Consider the following 24,427-nt stretch of genomic DNA (forward strand, 5'->3'; position numbering starts at 1 on the left):
ACCCGGCTAGAAACTGAAGAACAGTTCCCCCCACATTAACGCTCCCATGGCAAAGAGTCAAGAAGCCAACCGAGGAACCCAAGGGAAGGTGTCTCAAAGGAAGACACCATATATGGAGTCTGGTCATTGAGAAACAGCATAATCGGCACTCATCTAAAGAACTGTGCAATAATGTCCAAGCAACTGACTCATGTTTTAACATCCAGGGTTGCTAAAGATGTTAGAGAAATATCTGGATCTAGGAGAATCTGGCAACACTCTCTGAAAGAACAGCAAATTTTTATAGCCCTAAATGTTAAGATACATTTTCAAATATTAAGGATATATGTGTACTGGAGAAAAGGTGTCTGGCAAGCCGACTGAGTTGGCCGTGGAAACCAGACCAACTGACAGGCAGGTTGTGCCCCCATTCTTACACTGTATCTGTAACACTTTCTACCCCATCTCGAGGACAGATGTGTTGCTGGGGACTTGTAAGAATGTCCAAAACCAGCCTGGCAGTGGTGGCACACGCCTGTAATCACAGCACTCTGGGAGGCAGTCAGGCGGATTTCTGAGTTTGAGGCCAGCCTGGTCTATAGAGTGAGTTCCAGGACAGCCAGGGCTACACAGAGAAACCCTGTCTCGAAAAAACGAAAACAACAAACAAACAAAAAAAAGTCCAAAATCCCCATCACTGTCTCCAACTGACCCTAAAGACAGCACCTGTCCTTAGGATACCTTCAAAGGATCTGTCTTAGTCAGGGTTTCTGTTCCTGCACAAACATCATGACCAAGAAGCAAGTCGGGGAGGAAAGGGTTTATTGAGCTTACACTTCCACATTGCTGTTCATCCCCAAAGGAAGTCAGGACTGGAACTCAAGCAGGTCAAGAAGCAGGAGCTGATGCAGAGGCCATGGAGGGATGCTGCTTACTGGCTTGCTTTCCCTGGCTTGCTCAGCCTGCTTTCCTATAGAACCCAAGAATACCAGCCCAGGGATGGCACCACCCACAATGGGCCCTCCCCACTTTATCACTAATTGAGAAAATGCCTTACAGCTGGATCTCAGGGAGGCATTTCCTCAAGGGAGGCTCTTTTCTCTGTGATGACTCCAGCTTGTGTCACACACAGCCACACACAAGTTGACACACAAAACCAGCCAGTACAGGGTCTAAATATTTTCATGATTTTTCCTTCACTGCCTCTAAACCATCAAGGGCTTTCTGGAGCACTAGTTGGTTTTCCCAAGACAAATGCCATAAAACAGCTCTACGCTTGGCTCAGCATGTGTTGGGACGGCGTCTTTAAATCAGTCCATTAGGCTGGGGAACCAAGCAAGCTAAATTCTCAGCCCTTTCCTTTCTACAGACTACCACTGCTACTTCTTTGTTATTGTTTTGTTTTTTATTCAGTAAATATTTATTCCACACCCACTATGTAAGGACAAACAAGAGAAAGTCTCAAAGCAGATGTTTTAATGGGGAGACAATTTTAGATGGTGATTAGTTCCCAGAGAAAATAGACAGGATCTGTCAGGAGAATCCAGTCAGGAGTCAGATGGGGGAGGTAAGAGGAGCCCTATTTCAGATACTGAAGGAAACAGCAGAAGAGCTGACAGCTCAGTGGAGATCTAAGACAAAGGATCCTAGGGCTGCTCTCCAGGCCAGACTCGAGGCTTTGAGGAGGCAGAATAGAGAGGCACAGCACAGGGTTGTCTGCCTCCAGTGGTCTTCATCTTTCCCAACAGCCCACTCTGCAGACCATCGGAATCCTTGTGGACCCCGACTCTAAGATCCATACCCTCCACCTGCAGCATTCTTTAGACAAGAGAAAGTATATGTAAAAAGAATGTTTAAAAGTATGTAGTGCGGAACAACCAGACCATTTGGTTAAACTTATTTAGCATGACTAGCTGCGGCTTCAGGTCAGAGCCTTGTGCACACGGCTTTCCCTCACCAGAGAGCTCCCAGTGCCTGGAGAGGGAGCTCTGTGGGATCCATCCTGGCCACCCATGGTCAGGCCGGGCTCTAGCCTGCAATCTTATTCCCAGTCAGGCATTCCACTCCGGGAGCAGACAATTCTCAGGCGCGGCTCGCTGCCAGGCCCACGGCCTCAGTCATTTCCCGGTGTCTCCGACATTCAGAGACTACTTTAGTAAGCATTTTCTCTGTGCTTGGTTCTTACAGACTATGTAACCGATTTAAAAATGTTAAAAAGGTTCATTTAGAAAAAACTCATAAATAATATATTTGTGTATATTAAAAATGAGACACATCCAAAAAGTCACAGTTCCTCACTTACAGACCCCATAACAAAATATGCATCTTTAAAAATTCAGTACTCTGAAAAACTTTTTTTTTACAATGGCTTCCACCATTTGAGAAGAGATTAGAAATAAGTTGCAATTACACGCACAGAATCAGCACTGAGATGGGTAAGTTATAGAACCTCCATGGTGTTCTTCAGGTATTTCCGTGTGGCTAACCAACACCACACTGGAGAATGGTCCAAGGATGTACACAACCTACAGAGTCCCTAAGAAAGTGGGTATCATCTGGGCCCCGCTTTCCCTCTGTGAAAGGCACAGCTTCCGTAGTCTGCAGGGGCCATCAGCTATCAAACCACTTGCTTCTCTTCATAAGGGGCGCTCCTTGAGAAGGGCCCAGCAACTTCTGCTTATATTGTTCAACCAGCTGGTTGAAGCGGGCTTCAGCCTTATTTTCCTTAGCTTTTTTCTTAGGTGTCTGTGGAAGAAAGGAAACATAAAACAATCATTTGGTTGGTTGGTTTCGTTTTTTCCTTTTTCTTCTTTCCCCTCCCCTGCTTTCTTGCCTCCTCGCCTGCCGCCTTCCTCTTTTCTGCATGTCTGAAACTCACTATACTTGAGGATGAGCTTGAAGTCCTGACTCACTTCTCTCCTTCCAAGGACTACATCACACCCACTTACTTCCCCGTGAGGGTGCCCAAAACGTAAGCAGGCACAAAGATCATGCTCACTAGGGAGAACCTAGTTTGGACATTCTTGTTTGCTCCTGTCTATACAAGAAGTCCATTTATGAAATTTCACAGACTAGATCTATATAATATGATATGATATGATATGATATGATATGATATATTAGTCAGATATTTCCCAGAGACAGATTTGGGTAGGACAGGATGCGAATGACTCTTTTATTCTTAAAGGAGAGGGAGATAAAAGGTTGTCCTTAAATGCTCAAGAACCCAGGACTGGAGGCTATAAAGATAGTTCAGAGGCTACGAGAACTGCCTACTCTTTCAGAGGGCTCTGGTTCGGTTCTCAGCACCCACACTGTGTCATACAACCATCTGTTAGTTCCAAACCTACGGGATTCAGCACACTCCTCTGGTCTCTAGGGGTACTAGGCATGTCTGCAGTTTATAGACATACAAGCAGACAAACTACCCATACATATAAATTAAAAAATATATATATATATATATAAGAGCACAGAACCAACAGGACTATTTTTTCTATTAAAAAGAACTAGAGCTTCTTGGGAAACTGACTATTGCCAGAAATTGAAGAAAAAAACAAACATGTAAGATGCACCTAGAACATCTTGTACAAGAAGGCAACACTACCAAAGACAGACAAGATCTCTTCAGAAGGATGCAGGAGTGATTCGAGATGCTTCTGTTGGCTTAGACAGAACAAGAATAATGGCTGCATTTGATTGGCTACATTTGGTTGAAACACAGAACATTATATGAAAGTTTGGGATTTTAAAATACATATATACATATATCAAGTAGTTCCTGTGTGTGTGCGTGTGTGTGTGTGTGTGTGTGTGTCTGTGTGTGTATGTATGTGTGTCTTCATAGGCCACTGGAGCAGGTTGGTATGGCAACAGTTCACTACTCTAGAAACTTAATACAGCAAGAAGAAAAAAAAAATCATCTAACTTTGCCTTTCCTATATATTAAGACTCTTTTTTCATTATAGAATTCTTAGAAACTATTTTTGGGTGCAAAAGGGGTTGATTGTATTGGAAAATCACCATTCTGTAACTGATAATGAGATAATAGGTCTATATAACAATCCATTGTTATAAACCAAAGGTTAGCAGCTAGGGACATAACAGTCACTGAGCACTTCCAGCCTTGGGTTCGATCTCTAACACAGCAAAGCAAGACAAAACAAAACAAAAAACAAAAACAAACAAAAACAAAAGAAGAAAACCAACCTAAAAAGGTGGTAGGGGATTTCTAAATGGAACAAGGAAGCAGACAATCTGACACCTACTGACTGACCCTGGCATTACTAACGGTGAACAACCAGAGTGCAGCACTGAGTATGGTGCACCATATATGAAGTGCTCTTTCCAAGAAAACTGATCTGATTACACCTCTAGCCCTAACTACCAGCTGACAGGCAACAAGGTGTCACAGAGACAAGTTACCTGATACCGTAAGGAAGTGAACTCAACATAAAATACATCCTTAAGGACAAATGACCTGTTCCTTCCAACAAACAACAGTGTGGGGGAAATGTGATAAGAAAGAATAAACCCACAGGGTGAAGAAGGGAGGGTGAATAAAGCAAGCGTACTGTGTGGGCTCTCGTAGCACCCTAACTGGTCCTAGCCAAACAGAAAAAACAGTTTTAAGGAAATCAGAAAAATTTTAATAGGGGCTACATATTAGAGGGTTTAAAGAACTTCTGATTAGTCTCAGGAGATATGAATAATGGCCGGGTGGTGGTGGTGCACGCCTGTAATCCCAGCACTTAGGAGGCAGAGGCAGGCGGATTTCTGAGTCCGAGGCCAGCCTGGTCTACAGAGTGAGTTCCAGGACGGCCAGGGCTACATAGAGAAACCCTGTCTCAAAAAACAGAAAATGATATGAATAATGACAGTGTGTGTGTGTGTGAAGACTTGGCCATTGTGTGTGTGTGTGAAGATTTGGCCATTACAGGTATAATCTGAAGATTTTCTGAGCAACTTATCTCTTGAGACATATTGACAGGTAAAGTGGGATTTGCTTTCAGACACTGCACTGGGGAAGCAGGCCCAGGAACCACAAGCTAAGTGCTCAGGTAGGTGGACAGGGTTACTCTCCTCTCCACTTGTACACCGTGCCTCATCCTCTCAAGAGCTGCCGCCGCCTTACTCTCCACTGGGCTATCCGCTCTGTTCGGCCCATCAGAGCCACACGCCCCCCTCCCCGCAGACCTCACCTGCAGAGAAGAAGCTAACTGCTGCCTCTTCTGCTTCCGCTGGCCCATCTGGGGCTTTGGCTTCCTGGAAGGGAGGGACTTCACTTTGCCTTTGTCCCGCAGCCTGAAATAAGATAGCCAAGGAAATGTCACACAGAATCCTATCTGGTTAGTATCCTTGGCATCTAAAAGAGTATAAGAGACAAATTTCATGTCTACATAGCTGTTTCTAAGTCTAGAACTAGTCACTCTTAAATAGAGTCCACAAGAGCATATCCTAAGTCATAATAGTTATAGACTCATTTGTTTCTCTGTGTTTATTTTTGCCTGTGACTTCAATGGAAATCACAGAAACCTTCATTTACTTACCACGATCTTTTTAAGATCATTTGTTCATAGCACTGATCTATTGTCCCAAAGAGAAATGAACAGGTGAACCACAGCTGACAGAGCTGGCCAGGAAAAGCTTAGAAAGGACAAGAAGGGCTGAGCAGTCTGCCCTGATGGCTCCTCGGAGGTTCCCTCTGGGGCGGACTTTCCTGTTAGCCTCCCATGGGGAAGGGAGCACAATACCCCTTTGTCCAAGCAAACTTTACACAGACAAAGAGCTACACCACACCCAGTACACATGGATGCACCCCCTTCCGCGTGGCTCTCCGGCATCTCTGGCATCTCACCTAATTTTGGGGCCTCGGTGTGAAGGGAGCGCCAGGACCTTTCTCCTCTTCTTCCCATCGGGCAGCTCCACCTGCTCTACCTCGGCCTTGGTCTGGAACCCCGTCCACGCGGTGGAGCCGCCTCTCCCTGTCTGCCTGCCAGGCTTCTCACTCAGATCCTGTGCGGCGCTCTGAACTGCTTTCTGTTGCTTGTCTTTTCCAACTTCTTTTTGCTCCTTTTGGGGCTTGCTGCTTACAGGCTTGGATCCCATTTTTTGCTGCATAAAACAAGAAATTGCCACCTGATCTCCAGCTGAGGTTTACTTGCTAGGAAAGCAGGAGGGGCCTGGCGAGAGCTTGGTCGCCCCACATTCAGAGAAGTACATGCAAGCAGTTTACACGTTGTCTAGGAACAGACAGCTACTAGGCAGGGGACAAGACAGAAAACAGAATGGGGCAGCAAGCAGTAGCCTAGCAGTCAAAGCCAGTGAGAAGAGACAACTGTCAGTGGTGAAACATGGGCCAGTCACGAGGACACACACCTAGAGTCCGAGGCCTTGGAAGGAGGGAAGGAAGGAAGGAAGGAAGGAAAGAAGGAAGGAAGGAAGGAAGGAAGGAAGGAAGGAAGGAAGGAAGGAGGGAGGAATCTGGAGTTTGAGGCCAGCCTAAGCTATATGACAGCATAACACACAAAGAAGGTGAACAAGAGCAGAAGAAACAAAATAACTAAAAACTATTTAATGTAATCCAGCTAGAACATCAAGACAGTGAGCCACAGACCTAAGGGCTGAGAGAAAACCAATAAAATAAACACCCCAAACTCCACAACTGGATTTACCAGTCATATTGCAGTAAACCATGAAGCCAAGATGATAACATGAGGTAGTTGAAGTTCCAGAAGATGAAATTACCAACCTAGAATTCTCTATCCAATGAAATTATTTTTCACAAAAAGTGAAAGAGACTTTCTCAGTAAGAAAGAATAGGGAGGGAGAGTTGGACAGACGCTCGGCAGTTAAGAGCACTGGCTGTTCTTCCTGAAGTCCTGAGTTCAATTCCCAGCAATCACATGGTGGCTCACAACTATCTGTAATAGGATCTGATGCCCTTTTCTGGTGTGTCTGAAGACAGCGACAGTGTACCCATATACATAAATAATTTTTTAAAGAAGGAAGGAAGGAAGGAAGGAAGGAAGGAAGGAAGGAAGGAAGGAAGGAAGGAAGGAACCACAACCAAGAAATTGGCTTTTCAATCAATGCTAAACAAATCCCCCCAGAGGAAGGAAAGGCACAGATTCAGAACCTAGGTCACCATGAAGAAGGGAAAGTGTCAGAGAGGGGCCGGTGACGCACAGAAGGAAGAGGCTAGAGCTTCAGGAGCAAGATGAGGTTGTTGAAGGCTCAGCACCCTGGAAGCTACACCACAGAGTGTGGAGCACCCTCCAGGCGCTCACAGCCCTGCCCTGACTCCAGCTGCTCTCTGCTCTGGCTGGCAGTGCGAGGCTGTGATCGCTCAGCTTCCTCCTCGGTGCTCACACCTGTTGCCTGCTGCCACGCCTCCCTGCCATGATGGGCTTTAGGAAGCACAAGGCCAAATAAACTCTTCCCTTGCTAAGTTGTTTTTGGTCATGGTGTTTTATCTCAGCAATAGAACAGTAACTAGTACAAGGCACATATGTAAATAAAACGAAATAAAAACCAAAACTAACCAAGGAAGTTGATGAAAGCCTGTGTAAGAAGGGCTTGCTTATCTGACAGAAAGAGGGCTCACCTGCTCCAAACAAAAAAAGAGTCAGGAGAAAGGATGTGCAGTCGGTGCAGAAGCTCAGGAAACAAAGACTTCAAAGGAAGTGGTGGAGGCTTCAGAAACACCCAAAGCAATGGCTAACAGCAACCTGTTATGTCCAAGGGTAGGACCCCAGGCTCTCCCAGAGGTCAGTTTGGCCACCACTGCCGGTCATCTGACTGTCATGCTTTTAGCATACACCGAACACTATGAATGTTCTCTATGCATGCGAAAGGCAGTAGATTATTGATGAGTGCTGTAAGAATTATGGACTCTAGGCTGGAGAGATGGCTCAGCAGTTAAGAGCACTGACTGCTCTTCCAGGGGTCTTGAGTTCAAATCCCAGCAACCACATGGTGGCTCACAACCATCTGTAATAGATCTGATACCCTCTTCTGTGTGTCTGAAGACAGCGACAGTATGCTTACAAATAATAAATAGATAAATCTTTAAAAAAAAAAGAAGAAGAAGAAGAAGTATGGACTCCAAATAATCCAGCCTAGCGCGCCCCAAGGGAAGCTGGGTAGAGAGAGTAGTGACTACAAGCTGGGCAATGGTAGACCAGCTCATTTAAGCCTCCTTAAATGAAGAATGCAGATGTTAAAACCCATTTATAAACTGAGACTCAGAGAAGTAACTCGACAGGGAACGTGTAGCTAAGAATGGAGAGCTTATAGATCCTGATCTTCCCTCTCCTCACACAAACTGAACTGGTCTAAAACCAGCAGTTGTGCTGAGACTGGAGGATTTTGAGTTCAAGGCAAGCTTGAACAACAAAGGGAGACCCTGTCTCAAATGATGGTGGTGGTGATGGTGGTGGTAGAGGAAGAGGTGGTGGTGGTGGTGGTGGTGGTGGTGGTGGTGATGGTGGTGGTGGTGGTGGTGATTCTGAAACTTGGCCTCTGCCACTTGTCTGACATGACCCCGCACACTGTGTAGAAACTCATGGTGGGTCACAACATTGGTTTACTTTTCTGCCCTTTTTTTTTCTCCTCTCTAGCACTCAGGAGAGCGACAGCAAATCAAAAAACACCAGAGAGTCTTAGGAAACAGAGTAAACTCCTACTTGGCAGAAGCAAAAAATGGAAAAGAGGAAGTTTAATTAAGCCCCTGAAAAGAAAGGCTGGGCATAAAGGCACACACCTTTAATCTCAGTGGTTGAGGCAGAGGAATTTCTGTAAGTTCTGGGTTAGTCAGAGCTACAGACAAGGGCCACAAAGATGGCTCAGCAAGTAAAGGTACTTGTCACCAAACCTGACTGATGGCCCGAGTTCAATCCCCAGGACACACATGCTAGAAAGAGAACCAAGTTCCCCAAGCTGTCTTCTGACCTCTAGAATCTATGACACAGGTACACAGGCACACACGCACACACACACACACACACACACACACACACACACACACACACACACACACACACGCACACACGCACACGCACCAAAACCAAACCCAATTTAGGTTCAATACCAGGCTGCGTTGGATTCTCAGCTCCTTTACTTTAAGTTTCCGCCGATCTTCTAGAGAGAACTCCACTATCGGTCTCTGTCAGAGGAAGACAATGCCATTCAGAAGACTATGGTCTGTCAGTACAGTGGCCTAGGTGCTTCTCCTTCTGTGGGCTCTGAGGCTGTCTCTCATGCCTTCTCTAAAGGCCAGTTCTGCAGGCAGTCTGCCCAGGCACGCTCTGTTCTTTAGGATCATCTCACCCAGATCCACCATCTCTCATCCCTACCTCCACCCAGCCCACCTGGAACTCTTTCCCACCACTCAAATATCGGGGACACAAGGCAGCTACTCTGAGAAAATGGGTCTCTCTGGAGGAGGAGACTCACCTTTTGGGATCCAAAGATCTCTGGGTTGTTGTTGATGTGGCGGAGGGCTCTGAGGGCGTGCTCGTGCTTCTGAAACTCCGCGAAGGCGTAGCCCAGGGACTGACCCTTCATTTTCCCATGAACTGCTTTAAGGTCCCGCATCACTCTACACTATGAATAGAAAAAGAAAGAAAAGAAAAACAAAACAGCAGTTATGAATAAGAAATAAAACTTTCCAGAGAAAACTGTATTTTATTTTTTAAGATGTATTTTTTATCTTTTGAAATCTTATGTGTATGTGTGTGGCCACGTGAGAGCATAAGCACCTGACTGCAGGCTCACGGAGTCTACAGGAGGGCAGCAGACTCCCTGCAGCTGGGAACCAAAATCAGGTCCTCTGCGAGAGCATCGCGTGCTCATAACCACTTAGCCGTCTGTCTCTTCAATACCCTGAGAAAACTCTGTAATACTTAATGTTCATAATGCACGGAACAGAGAGGTATGTGATTCTTCAGCTTCTCAGCAAGTTATTGCTGAGACTGGAGAGCTGTCTAAAGACTCAATCCCTGAAGAAAGGCCCCAGGAAGGCAATTAATGGAGATGGAAAGAAAGAAGACCTGATGGTTTTAGATTAAAAAACATGTCCTGACAAGGGATAAGCCTTAGAATACAGCAGCTGCAGCTATCTTGGGCTAGAGTCAGAAACTCTTTGGTGAACATTTTTCTCTAAATGTCAGGATACAATAAATATCCTAGGGTCATGAGGAGCAGAGGAAATAATCTGAGAAAATACACCACTTATACAATATTACTGCCTAGAGCTGCTGTTCTTCTGTGGCGGAGGAGTCTAAGTACGAGATGCATGCATGCTTTGACAACTCCGACTCCGTGCATAGATCCTCCCCTGTCCTCTGCAGCGGGATGAAGAGAAGAACCAATTCCTGACTTTATATACTCACTCATTTAAAACATCATTCAAGACATCTCACTGAGATGCAGAACTTAAGCAAATAAAGGAAGTAAGGGGAAAATGCAATGCTTTCGTCATGATTCCTGAGGAGCCAGAAGCAAATGTCTACTTACCCAATACAGGGGACCAAAGACAGATGAAGGTAAGGACAACACAAAAGTCAGCTGGTGAGCCTTTACTAGGATTACTTACAGAAGCAGAAATGACCCAAAAACAGCTACATCACTAAAAGTCCGCCCTAGCATGGCTGACCGCTCACAAACAGCACCGTCCGCCCTGAAGGCAGCTCGGCAGGTTAGTGTCTTTTCCAGGGAGCTCAATGGTCTGGGGCTCCTTCATGCGGCTCAGCAGGGCTCTGCCTCTACCCAACAGCTCGGCTGCTCCAAGCCTCCTCCAGGCCTCAGCCTGTCTAAGAGTACGTCTCAGCAGCCTTTACTGCTTATATATGCTTGAGGAGTAAGAGGTCTGGACTATCTCGTTAGGTTCAGAAATGTCCTGAGCCTTTAAGGAGTTGTTTCTTTTCTAAGCTTACCCACCTTCCCTCCAAGATGGAGGCTTTATCTTAGAGGAAATAGTTACACAACCAATACATATACTGTACAATGTACAGAAGTGCACTAAACTGTAATGAGTTCAAAATAGGCATACATTAAATACTGCGGGTACTCACTACTAGCTGTGGTGTCAGACACTCCCTGACACATTACTGTTCTCTCATGCTATTTCCTCAATGCCAAGGACTATGCTAAGCAGGCCTCTGAGTGTTGGGCATACAGTTTACGGCTATAAAATAGCAAAACACACCGAAAACACTGGCAATGGCATTTTTAAATATAAAGATCAACAGATATGCCAAGTATCCCCAGGATTAGGAATAATGATATACTATTTGTACTCAAAGAGCTCAGCCTGTCTGGAGAGATAACTAAGAGTCTCAGGCCTTCAAAGGAGACTGAGCTGGACTAAGTACTAGCGTGAACTCATAGTTTTCTAAGTCAACTAAAGACACGCACTGTCAACATGAAGACAGCTTACAATGGAGTACTGAAGCCTCACATAGTCAATGCTACCTCGGGAGCTAGGGAAAAGGCACAAGGGGCTTGCCGTGTGTGATGGTTTGAATATGCTTGGCCCAGGGAGTGGCACTATTTAGAGGTGTGGCCCTTTCGGAAGATGTGCAGCCTTGTTGAAGTAGGTGTGTCACTGTGGGTGTGGGCTTTAAGCCTGGAAGCCAGTATTCTGCTAGCAGCCTTCAAATGAAGATATAGAACTCTCAGCTCCTCCTGCACATGCCTGCCTAGATGCTGCCGTGCTCCCACCTTGATGATAACCTCTGAACCTGTAAGCAGGTCCAAATAAATGTTGTCCTTCATAAAAGTTGGTCACGGTGTCTGTTCACAGCAATAAAACTCTAACTTAAGACACTGTGTAAGGGCTGGAGAGATGGTTCACAGATTAAGAGCACAGACTGTTCTAGAGGTTCTGAGTTTAATTCCGGGCTCATAACCATCTGTAACCTGATGCCCTCTTCTGTTGTCTGAAGACAGTGGCAGTGTATTTACATAAAACAAATAAATCTTTAAAGGATAAAAGATAAATAAATAAAAAATAATTAGTATTTTGAAAAAAAATAAAAAGGCACCATGTACGCAGAAGAACCGGAGGTCAGATTCCCAGAACCAATATAAAAGCCAGGCGTGCTGGCGCCTGTAATCTCAGCACCCTTATGGTGAGGTAGGGAGCTTCTGTGGACACAGAAACTCTGAGACAGTAAGCATGGGTGTGCAGTAAACAAGAGAGCCTGACTGCGACAAGGGGGAAGGTGAGGACCGACCGAGAACAACTGAGGTCCTCAGACATCTCCATGTGCCCTGCATGTGCTCTGTGTGCTTTCTCTCTCCTCCTCCCCCTCCCTCACCCTTCCCTTCCCTTCGCTTTTCTCCTCTCCTTGCCCCTCCCCTCTCTCTCCCTTTTCCCTTTCTTTCAAATATGTGTATGCATGCAAACACACACACACACACACCTTTTAAGAACCAAACCACATAAATTGAACTCTCTGCAACAAAATTCATATTATATTATTTATATAATGCGCTGACCACATGGCAGGTATTAAATAAATGCTTGCTAAATTAATTCATGACAGAACTTTCCTCATTTTGCTGTAATTTAGTCAGACATGAAAGACAGTTCCCAGAAGAAAACTGCCAAACTCAACTTTGCATGCTGACGTGTCTAAGAGCAAACCTGCTGACCCGCCGGCCCACAGCCTGAAATGAGTGCTGACTGCAGGCTGTGCCCGCCAGGCGCTGCTCACCTCCTGAATGCGCACCCCCTTCTCCCCGGCAGTGGCCTCCAGCAGCAGCTTCCGGAGTTGTTTATCATCCACGGCCTTTGGGAGATTGTGCAGGCAAAGCCTGGTCTGCGAGACAAAGATATTCTGGTTCTTGAGTTTCTGATGTTTCAGTAGCTCAAACTGTGAGAGGAGAAAAAAGACAAGCTCTTAACATACAGTACCCCTGTAAGCAGGCTCGGACTGTCTGAAGGAAGAGAATCATAACCCCACCCTGTGGCTACAGATGCACCTGCTGCCTTTCAATACCTAGTAGGAGAAAAGCAGGCTCAGGGAGGCAGGGTGAACTCCAGGGTCAGATCTGAACCAAAACATCACCCAACTGGAGAAATGAGATGGCATTTTAAGATTCAATTTCTCATCTATAACAATGGAACCAGAGGTCAGTACTTAACTCTCAGCATTGACACGAGGCCAACCCCACACAGCTCAAAGTGTGCCCCAGCACAAACTTGTGTTTGTTTTGTTTTTTCGAGACAAGGTTTCTCTGTGTAGCCCTGGCTGTGCTGGAACTTGCTCTGTAGACCAGGCTGGCCTGGAACTCAGATATCTGCCTGCCTCTGCCCCACAGTACTGGGACTAAAGGTGTGCATCGCCACTGCCCTGCTTAGCACAAATATTCTTATAATACTGAAGTTATCATTTAAGCTCAGTCCTCACCCACCCAACAACTGGGAATGTCTAGGACTTCCTTCCTAAAGTTAATTTAGTTTTTATAATGCACAGAAACAATCCAGTAAGCTTTGGCTAGCAAAATTACTTCTAAAACTCAGTATATCTTATTGCACTGACTCCCCAAATACCATGATATCCAGATATTCACTACTAAAAAAAAAAAAACTAAATGCTACTATAAAACCCTATGCTGGAAAGGCACGCTGCCTCCCCGGTCATTCCAGCGTTTCTGCTGCTCACCATGTCCTGAGCACTAAGGTCCACCGCTGTTCTGGATCTTTACCATTCTGGGCTGGCTTCTTATCCTTTAGTGATTTTATTGTCAGGTGTGTCTGTGTGTAATTGTGTCCACGCTGTGCATGTGGCAGCGGTCAAAGGGTAACTTTAGAGGCTGGGTTCTGTCCACTGGAAGTTCTAGGGATCAATTCAGGTCACCTAGGCTTGTGCAGAAAGCACTTTCACCCACTGAGCCACCCCGCTGGCTCCAGGCTGCCTTTTTAAAGGTAAACTGCATAAGCTAGGATACAGCCCAGCCGGTAAAGTATCTGCCCAGCACACACACATCTGGAGTCCAATCCTAGTCGGTAAAGTATCTGCCCAGCACACACACATCTGGAGTCCAATCCCAGCCGATAAAGTATCTGCCCAGCACACACACATCTGGAGTCCAATCCTAGCCGATAAAGTATCTGCCCAGCACACACACATCTGGAGTCCAATCCTAGCCGATAAAGTATCTGCCCAGCACACACACATCTGGAGTCCAATCCTAGCCGATAAAGTATCTGCCCAGCACACACACATCTGGAGTCCAATCCTAGCCGATAAAGTATCTGCCCAGCACACACACATCTGGAGTCCAATCCTAGCCGATAAAGTATCTGCCCAGCACACACACATCTGGAGTCCAATCCTAGCCGATAAAGTATCTGCCCAGCACACACACATCTGGAGTCCAATCCTAGCCGATAAAGTATCTGCCCAGCACACACACACATCTGGAGTCCAATCCCAGCCGGAAGTATCTGCCCAGCACACACACATCTGGAGTCCAATCCCAGCCAGTAAAGTATCTGCCCAGCACACACACATCTGGAGCCCAACCTCAGCACCATGATACTGGACATGATGGAGTAGGCCTGTGATCCCAGTGCTCAGGAGGTGAATGGAGGAGGATTAGAAATTTAGGAATATTAGGCTACACATTGAGGTCAGCCTGAGCTACATGAGACTATCTCAAAACGACGACAAGAGTAAGCAAACACTGCTATGCAGCAAAGCTGTCAGTTAACGGGAGAAACAGCTATAATACGAAGTTGTTCCACAATAATTGTATTAATTTAGAGATACCATCCCTTCAAAAGGCACCTTGGTTACTCTTTCCAAAACCCATCTCCTGAACATTAAGGTTCCTCTTGTTTCTAGTAAGCTTGCCGACACAGTTTCCATTCTGTTGTTCTCCACGCATGATAACAATTACATACAGCCCCTCCCTCTCCACACCTACTGTGTGCTAGCGGCAGTTACTCGGCATACACATGCGTACTACAGAAACAAAGAACAAGACTGAGCTCTGAGAACGGACGGAATGCTGACACCCTGTCAGGGGTACTGTCCTGTCACTTCTCCTTCACCTGTGTGCCTGTGGCATGGTGACATGCGGTCCTCGCACATGACTCTTCAGGAGCAGTGTAGCCGCAGTGACTGCTTCTGATTCACTTATGTAACTAACCAGCAGAGCCTAAGGCTGGCGGCGCCTCGGCCACTCACCCGCTCGCGCTTGGCCATATCTGCGGCGCTCACACCCTCTGCAGCCTTCGTCCCAGCGCGGATCACTGCATGAAGAGGGAACAAGGCCAAGATGTCACCAAGGGAATGCTCGCTGAGCAACAGGAAGAATGTGACTTGAATGATGCAAACCCTTTGTACTGGGCCCTGAGGACTACACTGGCCAGTTAGTTAGGGCCGAAAATAGCCACAGGCTAAGTTCTAGACTTGGGCCTGCTCTAAAGACAAAGTGAACATTGTGTAATCTTGTTCCTCTCTGTCTCCAAAAAGCATCATTCATGCTGCAAGTTAGACGGAAAGGCACTGAAGAGGTTCTGAATGCCCCTCTAATATAGAGGGTGCCACCAACGACCTGCCCTGAAACTCAGCTGCTCCTCACGTAATCAGGCGCCAATCACTCAGCAATTAATTATTACAATGAGCCAAAACAGAGGACAGAATTATGGTCTCAGAGGCTTTGGATCCAGAAGCTGGCAGCCTAACTCTACTAGCTAGGACTATGCACCTACACAGGAGGAGCCTGATTAATACTTGAAGTTATTTTCTCATTCTTTTCTGACATTATGGGAAAGATGCTAGTTTTTTTTTTAAACATTCTTTTAAAAATCCCCATAAGGTAAACATTTAAAACTATCAATAACCCCCAAAAAGTCATTTCAATTGTATTTTTCAACCTTTTAAAAATTAGAAACAAAGACAAAAGCAAGTAATTTAAGAGTTTTCTTCCTTGTGCTTCCAACCTTGCTATGGAAATAATCTGAGGCAACCAGACAGCAGAAAACGAGACTGATTAGTCTGCAAAAATGGGCGACGGTTACTATCAAAGCCACATCTACTGAGTGGAACACCAATAAAACACTGTTAAGGAGGAAATTTGGGTTTTATATTTGAAACACATCTTGAAACATAATTGCTGGTTCACCCTCAGGCCATGGGGTGGCCACTCGGATGCCTGGGTCCTATCTTCTTCACCCTCAGGCCATGGAGTAGCCTCTCCGAGGCCTGGGCCCCATCTTCTTCCGATACTCACAGCCTTCTCGGGCCAAGTAGAGGTTCCGGGTTCCAGTCGGCTTCTTCACCTTCTTTGTCTGAAGCTTTGCTGCCTCATCACGGGTCACAGCCAGGTCAACCTTGAGCTGCCGGCCGTCCAGTTTAAGCCCACCACCCTGAAACATATTACGACCGTCTCTTCAAATCCGGAGCAAGCAGAAAGTAAGCATAACAAGGAAGAGCAAGACAAGGTACTCTGCACGATGACTGCCATGGAGGCCAGGCCAAGGCTGCATCGCCTGCCAGCTACGCGTAGACCCTTGAGACTCAAAGTCCTTTTTACAATTGTGCTAAAGGTCACATCTGTATGTACTGAAGAGAATCAGCAGTAAGGAATTTACTTTACAGTAGCTCAGTCCCAAAGCAGGCCTGAACTGAGGAAAGTGTTCTATAAACATTTTAGTATTCTAAACCTCATGTAAGAGTATTTAAGAGACAAGGGCACCACAGGATAACATCTCAAAACCGAATGCTTCATTTAAAAAGCACAGAAAAATTCTCAGTATCTACACTATCTCTATCAGACACTCATCCAGGTTCACAAATAATACTAATACCGTCTTTCAGTCTTTCAAGTTACTACCCTAGAATAGAGGCTGATACACAGACAACAATCAATGAACACTAGAAATATCAAGTTCTCTTACTTAAGACATATGGGCGGCTGCTATCACCTCACAGCGTGGAGTAAGGCCGGGCATGCAAAGCTCAGCGCCCAGCAAATACTAAGTGCTCAAGTCTTCACTTTATTAAAAATAAATAATAATAATATAAACCTGGTGCAGGCATCAGCTCTTGCCTACAGAAGCTACTATGCTCTAAGCCTGGGGAAGGGTGTGCTTTCCTTACCTCGGCCTCTGGAGAGGCCGCTGCAAGACATTTCTGAGCTGCTTCCTGAGTCATGAATTGTGCGAATGCACAACCTGCACAAAGACACAACATTTAGTAAAATACACCCTCACTTGCACAGTGAGCAAAAGACAACACTGAAAACACCCACAGCCTGACACAAATGGGGGGAAGCAGCACTTGTGGTACAGGTACTATGTCAGTGCTGCGGGATCACAGCCAGATACCATCGCAGTCACAGCCTTCTTAGCAGCTGGCCTCACTATCTCCTTAGGGACACCCACAGGATATGATAAGGAAACCCAGCCATGCTTACTCCAACATCACAGAGAGCCAAGTACAACAGCCAAAGATGAGCTAGAAATAGTTAACCCTGAATTTAATTATATAGTCATATATTAAGACATAATCTTAAGATGCCTGAGGCATCAAATAATGGTAGATATGCCTCTTGGGGTTAAAAGAGGCCTCTGTTATATGACTATTGCAGGAAAACAGTCATGAGCTGAGTTGTTGGCATATGCTCTAGAATAATTTTTTAATGTTTTTTAATAATTTTATTTTATTTTATGTGTTTTGTTGCATGTATGTCTGTGTGAGGATGTCTGATCTTGGAGTTACAGACAGTTATGGGCTGAGGTGTGGGTGCTGGGAATCGAATCCAGGTCCTCTGGAAGAACATTCAGTGCTCCTCATTAATTGCTGAGACATCGCTCCAGCCCTAGCATCTTTATAAAGCATATTATTTCATTGGTTAAATAAAGGGCCGAATGATCCAAAAGGATTTCTACTATGGATTAAAAGCAACTTTGTACAAATTCACCTCACAGTAAGTTTCAAAAAAGTATATGTTTCATAATATATATTTTATGATATATTTACACCTCAAAACTCAAAAAGAATTCTCTCCTATAACATCACCATGTCTCCCAGAGCTAAGATGTTATCTTCTGCCCTACACTGAAATGAATGCAGGCAGATTAATCTAAAGCATACATAGAGTAGGCTGACTCAAGAGGCACCATCTAGAGAGATCGTCTCTAAGTCCCCAACCCAGGGCCAGTGTTCCTACTTCTGTGTCCCCAACCTCCCATCTGCTATTCATACAGTAATCAGGTAGCATCTTCCACATATAAGAACTTAAGGAATCTGGACCACTTACTACAGCACAGAGAACTAACAGACATAGTCAGAAGAAGAGACAAACACAATTCCACCTTAGAACCCACAGACTACAAAACACAACACTTGGGGAGAAAGTGGTCCACACTGGACTTGTATGGCCTTCCAGTCTCTAAAAACAATGTAACAACTTTTTTATGTTTCTTAGGGGTGTATGTGTTGACACATTGTAATGAAAGTGGCTCTTGACCCCAAGGATACTGATTTTTTTCCAGGCTTTGCCATCAAGTTAGTAATATGCCTTGAGATCATTTAAGACCATGTACTTGGCCATTTTTCCTGCTGTGTACTCAGCCTCTTTAAGCTTAACAGACTTAAAGAGAACATGTAACAAACCTAACTGTGCCTTGAATTTCCCAGTCTTTAAATCTAAGCTAAATGCATAGCTTTAATAATAAGTTATGTACTTTTCCAGGCCCCTCTATATCCAAAATAGTATGTGGTGTGTGTGTGTGTGTGTTTACTACTTCCAACAGACTCAGTATAGCATACACATGTTATGCTAATCATTTGCTGAAAACAGAGGATGGAAGCAATCTTTTCTTTAAAGAATTTGTTTACTTATTATTTCATTTATATGAGTATACTTCCACTCTCTTCAGACACACCAGAAGAGGATATCAGAGTCTATTACAGATGGTTCTGAGCCACCATGTGGTTGCTGGAAGTTGAACTGAGGACCTCCAGAAGAGCAGACAGTGCTCTAAACTGCTGAGCCATCTCTCCAGCCCAGGGTAGAAGCAATCTTAAACAACAAATATATTATAAACATTAAAAACAACAGGTAGACATAGGCTGGTAACATCTGTTACAATAGCTTCTGTTGCTATACTGGGTCTGTTGGAAGTAGGAAAGGTATTTATTCCTCTCAAAGATTTCTATAAAGATCCCTCATTACTTCCCTATACCATGCTTTCTGTGTTGTTCAATTAGTACGAGGCAAAGTCCTTTATTAGGGACAGACAGCAGTCACAAGACAAGTGGAGAATTCAAATCAGGCTTACACTTGGCTAAACTAATCCAAGAGGAAGTTGCTTTATTTCTTTTCCTTAATGCATATATGATCTAGAGATGGAGGCGTATAGGAAGGTGTGCAAAGATTATATGCACACATTATGCCATTTTATATGAAGAACTTGAGTACTCACAAATTTTGGTATTTGTCATGGTCTTGGAACAAGACCCAATGGGTACTGGACAAGTGTAACGAAAGAAATAGATGCGGAGGTAAAGATTTCTAATAGGCAGACTGCACAGTTGTCCCATATCAAGAAGATCAGGCCAGGTATGGTGGTGGATACCTTTAATCCCAGCACTCAGGAAGTAGAGGCAAGCAGATTTCTGTGAGTTTCAGGCCAGCCTAGTCTACACAGTGAGACCCTGTCTCAAAACAAAACAGAAGGAGGGAGGGAGGGAGAGAGAGAAGGAGGAAGAAGAGGAGGAAGAAGTGGAGGAGGAAGAAGAAGAAGAAAAAGAAGGAGGAGGAGGAGGAAGAGAAGAAGAAGAAAGTCCGAAGTATAAGAAAAATCACTGTCCCAGCATCAGTGCTGGTCCAGTCTCAGCATCTCAGATCACAAGTAGCTCTAGGCAGTAAAATGGCTTGCCAAGAGAAACAAACTGTCAAGGAACACAGAAAAGGTATCAGAAAATTTCAGCAGGTTAGAGCCAGCAAATGACAATACAGTTAAAAAATTAAAATTATGCTTTTAAAATTATCAACTATTAAGACTAAGAGAACAGGGGCTAGAGAGATGGCTCAGCAGGTAAAAGCACCAACTGTTTTTCTGAAGGTCCTGAGTTCAAATCCCTACACCCACATGGAGGCTCACAATCATCTGTAATGAGATCTGATGCCTCTTGTATCTGAAGACAGCTACAGTGTACTTACATATAATAAATAAATCTTTAAAAAAAAAAGATTAAGAGAACAGAAAATACATCTAGCAAATCAATTTCAGGCTACATTGTAAAAATATTAATCTAAGAGATAAGAGTAAAATAGTGTTGTGCCCAAACTCTGCGTATTCTAAGAGATTATAGTTGCCCATTCCAGAAAAACAAACCAGAAATGAAAAAGGTCCAAAAGTGTGACTTATCAGAAATGAAGACATTCCTCTAATCATTTTCCAGGTAAATAAACCTGAGATCACAGTGATTTAATGTCCCTTACCTCCAGGGAGCTGTTTAGTACTGCCTTACATTATTTTAACTCAGTAAAAGTAAAATTGATCAAGTCTTATCTAATCAATTCTTATCAGTTCAAAAATAAGGTTTAGAAAGGAAGTTCTTAACCATGGATAAACTCTTGAGCACCCACAAACCCTCAGACACAGCATTTTCTTGGGAAATGGTTTACAGCACTGCTAAAGAATCAGAATGAATGGTAACCTCAATGCTTATGATGGTTTACCTCTTACTGCCAACCTGGCTGGACAGAGAATCACCTAGGAGACTGAAGCCATACCCTCTGGCTATATTTGTGAGTATGTTTCCAAAAGGATCAAGGGAAAAAATCTTCCCTAAAGGTGGGTGGTAGGTACTTCATGGTCTAGGGGCCTGGGCAAAATCAAAGAAACAGTGTGAGCAGACCGTTAGCTCCGCCCTTTCTCTACTTCCTGGCCCACTATGAAAGAGTTGAGCTGTTCTGCATGTCCTCCCCACCAAGACAGACAGAATCCTCTGAAACGGAAGCACAATAAACCATGCTTTCTGTATGTCAGGTATCTGGTCACAATAAAGCAATCACTAAGTAATGGGAAGCTTAAACAGAATGGCTACAGTCTGTGACATAGAAGACTGTAAATGGGCAGATGCTATGTACCTGTATCTATTCACATTCTAATACACAGCGGTATGCTGGAATGAATGCTTATCCCTGAAGAGTAACAAACAGCATGAGGGGAAAATGCATCACTCCTACTACATAGTTTTCCTTCTCACTGTTGCCATGCAACAAAGTTTCTGTCAGTTTCTATCTCTAACAAAAGCATCAAAGGAAAAAAAACGGTTCCCTATTAATTTTGAGCAATGTAGAATGATTAATACCCATGAGATGCTATCACATTTGAAATGCAAAGGAGAACAACAAAAGGAATTCATTTTCTTAAAGTAAACAAGCAAGAGCTTTAAAGGCTGAGACAAAATTAAGCCATTAAATTTCTGACTTCCATATCATGAAAGACAATCTTAGAATGTCCTTGGGCTTTTAATGGAAGCCAAGAAAAAGACTGGACAGACTATGTACCAACCAGAATGGCAGAATTTATGCTCTTTCCTAATGCTGGGCCTGGTCAGCTGAGGGCAAATACCTTTAGAATGTTCTGTGTCTGGATGCAAGACAATTCGGACATACTTAAGATCACCAAATTGCTGGAGGACCTCCCCAAGAGGCTCTTCCTCTGAGTCAAATGAAAGATTTCTGTGGAAGAAAAACAGGTCACACAAATTTCAATGACAAATTTCAATTTGAGTTTTGATCTGAGGTATATGAATGAGACATACCTGCCTTGTTCACATCCATCTCCCTTGTTCAGAACAGCAGTAGCACGCAAGAGCGGCCCCTAGTGGCTAAGCCTCTGCTCTATCAGTCTGTCCCTTTGTCTCAACTTTCCAATATATCAGATTCTCTCACTTGAAATTTAAAACTTAATAGACAAATAAAAAAGAGTAAAAGCTGCAGATACACTAACTTCAAAACAGAAGTGTCACAGATACTGGAATGATACAGATATGCTATACCATGACCTGATAGCTATGTGGATATATGCATGAAAATTTGCTTAGCTGTACCCTTAAAGTAACACACTTTACAGAAATACCTTGAGTCTTCATTTTTTTTAAAAGATGGTATCCAAGAGAAAAGACCCACAACCTCCAGCAGCAGGAATCTAAAAATTCCCAGACTTTCATCCCCTACTCAAGATCTGTATCCTGACAGCACTGATTCTGTGAACAAGGGGGTATTCATCCAGTCCGTCCTCTTCACTTACTATGGTTGAAATTAGTTTTTCTTATTACAACCAGAAGTTTTCACAGGAGCCTAGTAAGAAACATGTGTGTCTTTTATTAAACTAGACATATTCCCCCTCCATGTTTATATGAAATCTGGGTTTCGGTTAAAATTTTCTAAAGGAGGCAAAATCCTTCAAAATACAAAAGAAAAACATGGTAAAGATGACTAGGCAAAGAGGGGAAGGGAGAAAGGGAGAGAAAGGGGGAAGGGAAAGAGACAGAGCAGGAACCATACACTGAATATCCTTAACCTGAGAATCTAAAGCTTTTTGTGTATTTTTAAATTTTTTAGTATGAATATATGTGCATATGCATCATGAAACACATGTGACAATTACAGGACAATTTGTAGGAATCTAGTTCTCTCCTTCCGGCATATAATTCCTGAATATCAAACTCAGGTTGTCAGACTTGGGGTCAAGCCTTTTCCTACTGAGCCATCTCACTCACCAGCAGGCCTGCAACGTAGTAAACGAACCTGAGAGATGTAGAAAGACCTAACTCCACTCCGTACATTCCCCTGGAAACGAAAGGCATGTCTTCCTGTATTCTGGACATGACTTTAAAAGAGAAGCAAGGGGACAGCTAGGGATGTAGCTCAGTTGGCAGAGTCCTTGCCTAGTGTCTGAGTTTGCTTTTTATTGCTGTGATAAAGACCAGGACCAAAAGCAACTTAGGGGGAAAGGGTTTACTTCATATTATAGCTTAGAGTCCCCTGGAATTGGAGTTACAGACTGCTGTTGAAGGTTTAAGGCCAAATCTCAGATTCTGGCCTACAGAATCCCACACCTACACCCCCTTCTCCATCCAACAGCGGCTAATTGGTGAGTTTCCCCCAAACTCTCTACATTCCTACACTTCTGCTAAGTATATTCCATTCAGTTCTGTGTGCTTGGCAAAGCTTTCTTTTCACTGTGGGCGGTTGTACTGCTGAGATCTGGAGTCCTCCCCCTCTGAAAACCCTGTTCACAGGTTCTAGACTCTTCCTCAGGTACACTGGGGTCTCTCTTGGTGACAGAGTCTGGGTTCTGACCCCTCTGTCCCAGAGATCTCAAAACACGCGAGGATACCCAGCCTCTCAACCTTGACCCACCAGCTTCCACTGGTGATAGAAATGTTTCCTGCACCAGAAAAACATATTAGCAGTACACTTTAGCACCTGAATGCATCTCTGCTTTCTCTTCTGCTGCTCTAGGCCCTGTGCTGTGACTCCTACACTCTTCATGTTCCTTTAATCCCATGGGATTAAAATACCATGGGAAGATCATCGGAACAGAAGCAGCAGTGGCGTGGATCGACCTGAGCTTAGAGTGCTACAGGGGGCAGAGCTGGATAAGTGAAGCAAGTCCTTTGGAGGAGCCCAAAAGATCATGTATGGATACCAGACATTGAAACAAGAAGCTGTGGTTGAAGCTGCCTTGGAGATGCCAAGATTTTCGAGATGCCAGAGCCATGGGCTATCTGCTAAGGAAAGCTGGCAGGGAGTAGAATTAGCCCAGGAAAAAGAAGTCTGCAGTCAACAAAGATGAAATGATCTAAAGACCACTTTGACATCAGATATGGAGATGCTTGGAGTTTAGCCAGCTGGTTTCCTGTCTTGCTTTGGGAATTACAGTTAAGTGACTGGATGAATCTCAGAAGAGACTTTGAACTTTTAACATTGTTGAGACTGCTATAGACTGTGGGGGCTTTGGAAGTTGAACTATACGTACTTTTTTACTATGCTATCTATGGCTAGGCGTAGTCCCCACACACTCATGTGTTTGGACAAGCCTATGGGGGTCAGGGCGTGAAATGTTATGATTTATACATGCTCAGCCCAGGGAGTGGCACTATTTGGAGGTATGGCCTTGGTGGAGTAGGTGTGTCACTGTGGGTGTGGGCTTTAATACCCTACTCCTAGCTGCCTGGAAGCCAGTATTCTGCTAGGAGCCTTCAGATGAAGATGTAGCACTCTCAGCTCCCCCTAAACCATGCCTGCCTAACCTGTAAGCCAGCCTCAATTAAATGTCATTCTTATAAGAGTTGCCTTGGTCATGGTGTCTGTTCACAGCAGTAAAATCCTAACTAAGACACTGCCTCACTCCTCAGTTTCCTCAGCATCAGAGGTGACTGACTCTCACCTTGCAAAGCTC

The 24,427-nt window shown here is 44.4% G+C and overlaps 1 protein-coding gene across 1 annotated transcript in view; it reads right to left on the reverse strand.

The window, feature by feature from the left end:
* Positions 1 to 1,440: 1,440 nt before the first annotated feature.
* The window catches only part of Rbm28 (RNA binding motif protein 28), a 37,685-nt gene continuing 14,698 nt past the window's right edge, over positions 1,441 to 24,427 (reverse strand). The window contains exons 10-19 of the mRNA XM_052173335.1: positions 21,590 to 21,699; positions 17,100 to 17,173; positions 16,231 to 16,366; positions 15,183 to 15,247; positions 12,702 to 12,860; positions 9,436 to 9,585; positions 9,071 to 9,145; positions 5,837 to 6,093; positions 5,181 to 5,283; positions 1,441 to 2,724 (exon numbers count right to left, since the gene is read on the reverse strand). Of these exons, the coding sequence (XP_052029295.1) occupies positions 2,590 to 2,724; positions 5,181 to 5,283; positions 5,837 to 6,093; positions 9,071 to 9,145; positions 9,436 to 9,585; positions 12,702 to 12,860; positions 15,183 to 15,247; positions 16,231 to 16,366; positions 17,100 to 17,173; positions 21,590 to 21,699 (1,264 nt within the window). The 3' untranslated portion in view covers positions 1,441 to 2,589. The remainder of the gene's footprint in view (positions 2,725 to 5,180; positions 5,284 to 5,836; positions 6,094 to 9,070; positions 9,146 to 9,435; positions 9,586 to 12,701; positions 12,861 to 15,182; positions 15,248 to 16,230; positions 16,367 to 17,099; positions 17,174 to 21,589; positions 21,700 to 24,427) is intronic.

This window comes from Apodemus sylvaticus, chromosome 2, assembly GCF_947179515.1.
Source record: "Apodemus sylvaticus chromosome 2, mApoSyl1.1, whole genome shotgun sequence".
Classification (NCBI taxonomy): domain Eukaryota; kingdom Metazoa; phylum Chordata; class Mammalia; order Rodentia; family Muridae; genus Apodemus; species Apodemus sylvaticus.